This window comes from Sinocyclocheilus anshuiensis, unplaced genomic scaffold, assembly GCF_001515605.1.
Source record: "Sinocyclocheilus anshuiensis isolate Anshui unplaced genomic scaffold, SAMN03320099.WGS_v1.1 scaffold309, whole genome shotgun sequence".
NCBI classification, from domain to species: domain Eukaryota; kingdom Metazoa; phylum Chordata; class Actinopteri; order Cypriniformes; family Cyprinidae; genus Sinocyclocheilus; species Sinocyclocheilus anshuiensis.
The window spans coordinates 373,419-376,939 of NW_015539839.1; the positions used below are offsets into that span (position 1 = coordinate 373,419).

Genomic DNA, 3,521 nt, shown 5'->3' on the forward strand with positions numbered 1-3,521 from the left:
CAAAGAGTGAAAAATTTAAGGGGGTCTGAATACTTTCCGTACCCACTGTATATATATACGTGTGTGTGTGTGTGTGTGTGTGTGTGTGTGTGTGTGTGATTTATTTATTTATTTATTTATTTGTATACCGACACACATTGGGACTATATACATGTGTACACTACTATTCAAAAATTTGGCTATTTATTTAGTTTATTTATTATTTTAGTTATTTATTTAAAGAAATGTGTTGTGCTCAAGGCTGCATTTATTTGATAAAAAACGCAGTAAAAAGAGTAATATTGTGAAATATAACTATTTTAAATAACCATTTTCTATTTAAATACGTTTTATAGTGTAATTTATTCCTGTGATGGCAGAGCTGGGTTTTGCAGCCATTACTCCAGTCTCAAGTGTCACGTGATGCTTCAGAAATCATTTCAATATGTCGATTTGCTGCTCCGGTAGCATTTCTTGTTGTTGTGAATGTTGAAACATGGTTTCCACAACTAAATACATTTTTCTTTCAGGGTTCTTTGATGAACAAAGTTTAAAAGAACAGAATTTAATCGAATTTATAAGTCTTTACTGTCACTTTTGATCAATTAAATGCATTCATGCTATCAATCTATTGCTATTAATTATATGTGCCCTATTTGTTTTTTTTTTCTTGCCATCTTTTCATGTCATCTTTATTTTAGATTTATTAATTTATTTAATGAATTTAAGTGTCTTGTTTTACTGATGCAGGTGATTTGACACTTTATGAGCAACTGAAGGAACACGTTCTATCTGAGGACATGTTGCGAGTAAACAACTTCCCTTGTAAAAATAAGGATAAAGCTGATTTTGCCATCCAGTATGGAGATACCAAGAAGGGCATAAGTGACCGTGAGTGCAGTGGTTCATACTCGATCATGAAAGTGAAAGTGACGTGACATGTGGCCAAGTATGGTGACCCATACTCGGAATTAGTGCTCTGCATTTATCCCATCCAAAGTGCACACACACAGCAGTGAACACACACACACACTGTGAACACACACCCGGAGCAGTGGGCAGCCATTTTTTTGCTGCGGCGCCCGGGGAGCAGTTGGGGGTTCGGTTTGCTCAAGGGCACCTCAGTCATGGTATTGAAGGTGGGAGAGAGCGCTGTACATTCACTTCCCCCACCTACAATCCCTGCCGGTACGAGACTCGAACCCGCAACCTTGGGTTACGAGTCCGACTCTCTAACCATTAGGCCACGACTTCCCGCATCATGGACAATATCATGTTTGAGTTGTGGCTTTCAAGTCACCATATGATTTTATTTCACTGTTAAAATCAAGGCAAAACAATATTTAACTTGAATATAATTGAAGCTATTAGGGTTTGAAGCCTTTTAAATGATTAGGAATTCTCTAGTTACAGCTTTGAAGAGAATCTGCTGTCGATGTGGAGCAACATTTTCTGTTGACAAAAGTGGAAAGCACACCCGCAGAGAGGAGTGTAACTACCATTATGGAAAAGTCCTAGAGAATCGAGGTAAGAAAGGCTTAGAATGTCTTTAAAAATGACATTTTTATTTCTAGCATTATCCATAGTCTACACTGTATGTGTTCTCTCACAGTGCCGGGAGGTGTTGAGACGTGCTACAGTTGTTGTGAGAATGCAGTTGGGTCACCTGGATGCCAAGTGTTCAATGTATTTTGATTTGTGTTGGAATTATACTCATACACTCAGGCTTTGTCAGAGGGGGTGAAAACATTTCACCTGCTTTGTCTCCACTCCTTTATGCCATGATTTCTCCTTGAACTGGGTTTTCAATAGTGATATTGTAGCTTTTTACCAAGCCAATAACCTAATATTCCATTTTCAGTCACTACAGTTGAAACGTTCACTGTATGTTCTAATGTACGTTTACAGCTTCATGTCCATGATGCAATAAGTCTTCAGGGCTTTGTGAACAGTCTTCCTCAATCATCAGTGGCCAAAGCATGTCCAGGAGTCTTTGCTGTTGACACACAAATAGTAAGGCTTAGATTAAACATAATTAGGATTAAAAAGAATATTAATGTGATTTTATTCATTTAAATTTTTGTTTGGCCAGTGTTACACGACTCAAGGTCTGGAACTAGCAAGAGTGACTGTGGTCAACAGCAGTTTGCAAGTTATCTTTGACTCCTTTGTCAAGCCTGATAAGGATGTCATTGACTATAATACCAGGTGGGATTGTTTTAATTGAATATTTGAATCCATTTCAGAAGAGTGAACTGTAACTATATGTTTTGAATCTCAACTTTTTATCCTGCTCAGGTTCTCAGGCATCAGCGAGGATGATGTGAAGGGTACCAACTCATCTTTGCGTGATGTACAAGCAGCGCTTTTGAGCTTTATTAATGCAGACACGATTCTGATTGGCCATGGCTTGGAGAATGACTTAACTGCTCTCAAAGTGAGTTCTAGTGGAATGCTCTCAAGGTTTTTGAGCAATTTGTAGCTTGGGTTCCGATGTAAACCTTTTCAACTTGGCATTGGTTTTTAAACTCAAGTTTGTGGTTTTGATTAGAAGCAATTAAGAATTGCATTTTGGTTGTTCTGCCATCTTTAGATTATTCACAGCACTGTGATTGACACCTCTGTGGTGTTTCCTCATCGTCTGGGTCTGCCACACAAAAGAGAACTTAACAGTCTGACTGCAGACTATCTCCGGAGAATTATCCAAGAGAGCGGTATGTTAGCCTGTTAATCGCATTCGTAAGAAATGACCATGAACAAACCTCACTTAATCAGAAGCTGTAGCTTTTAACTGGACTCTGGGTGTATGTTTTTTTTTTTTTTCTTCATGGCACATTTTCCATACACTCAGAAGTAAGGTAGGGGCAATGTACACAGGGACTGTTCAGATGCATTTAACTCTTCCATGAAATTGCTGTCTGAGTAACTGAGTCCGTAGTGAAGGGAAACAGGTCTATTGAGCACACCTACCACCATGACTTGCATACACTAAACAACTCATGCTTGTTTCTCAATAAGAAAACAAACAAAACATTTTTCATTTGCCACAGTGGTGGGTCATGACACACGCGAGGATGCCACGGCATGCATGGAGCTCTTGCTTTGGAGGGTGAAAGAAGACTCCAAAGTGAAAAGATGGTGACCTTCAATAAAACTTATTCATTTTTCTTTGTTCATTCAAGGCATGAATCAGTGCATTTGGTGGTTTTGTTCGCATACAAATCTGTGTAGAGTGTTGGGTATTTAGTTAATTAGTTTACTGTAAATGGGTGTATGATATTATATTTGGTCATAAATATTTTTTGTTTGGTTTTACACTTATATTTGTCATTTTTTGTGTGGGTTTATATAATACACTGTGGGAGTAAATCTTTGAATTCTGGAAAAAGGGAATGAAATAAATAGCAATAAAAAGAAAAATCTGCATCATGTGATTTCTTCAATCATATCATATCCGCAAGTGTTGATTGGCATCCAGGTTTGTGCAATTGTGTAATGCGCTAATGAGAGTGCTGCTTAGCACCACCTATTAAATCTTATTC

General features: G+C 37.9%; 1 protein-coding gene across 2 annotated transcripts in view; it reads left to right on the forward strand.

Annotated features, from left to right (window-relative positions):
• LOC107684447 (RNA exonuclease 1 homolog) overlaps nucleotides 1-3,279 on the forward strand; it is a 9,118-nt gene extending 5,839 nt beyond the window's left edge. Inside the window, exons 9-16 of one of the 2 annotated variants that reach the window (XM_016480698.1) lie at nucleotides 730-870; nucleotides 1,387-1,506; nucleotides 1,592-1,665; nucleotides 1,888-1,992; nucleotides 2,072-2,187; nucleotides 2,278-2,416; nucleotides 2,573-2,693; nucleotides 3,030-3,279. In XM_016480698.1, the coding sequence (XP_016336184.1) occupies nucleotides 730-870; nucleotides 1,387-1,506; nucleotides 1,592-1,665; nucleotides 1,888-1,992; nucleotides 2,072-2,187; nucleotides 2,278-2,416; nucleotides 2,573-2,693; nucleotides 3,030-3,121 (908 nt within the window). In that variant the 3' untranslated portion in view covers nucleotides 3,122-3,279. The remainder of the gene's footprint in view (nucleotides 1-729; nucleotides 871-1,386; nucleotides 1,507-1,591; nucleotides 1,666-1,887; nucleotides 1,993-2,071; nucleotides 2,188-2,277; nucleotides 2,417-2,572; nucleotides 2,694-3,029) is intronic. The other variant, XM_016480699.1, reaches the window with a different exon arrangement.
• The last annotated feature ends 242 nt before the right edge of the window (nucleotides 3,280-3,521 follow it).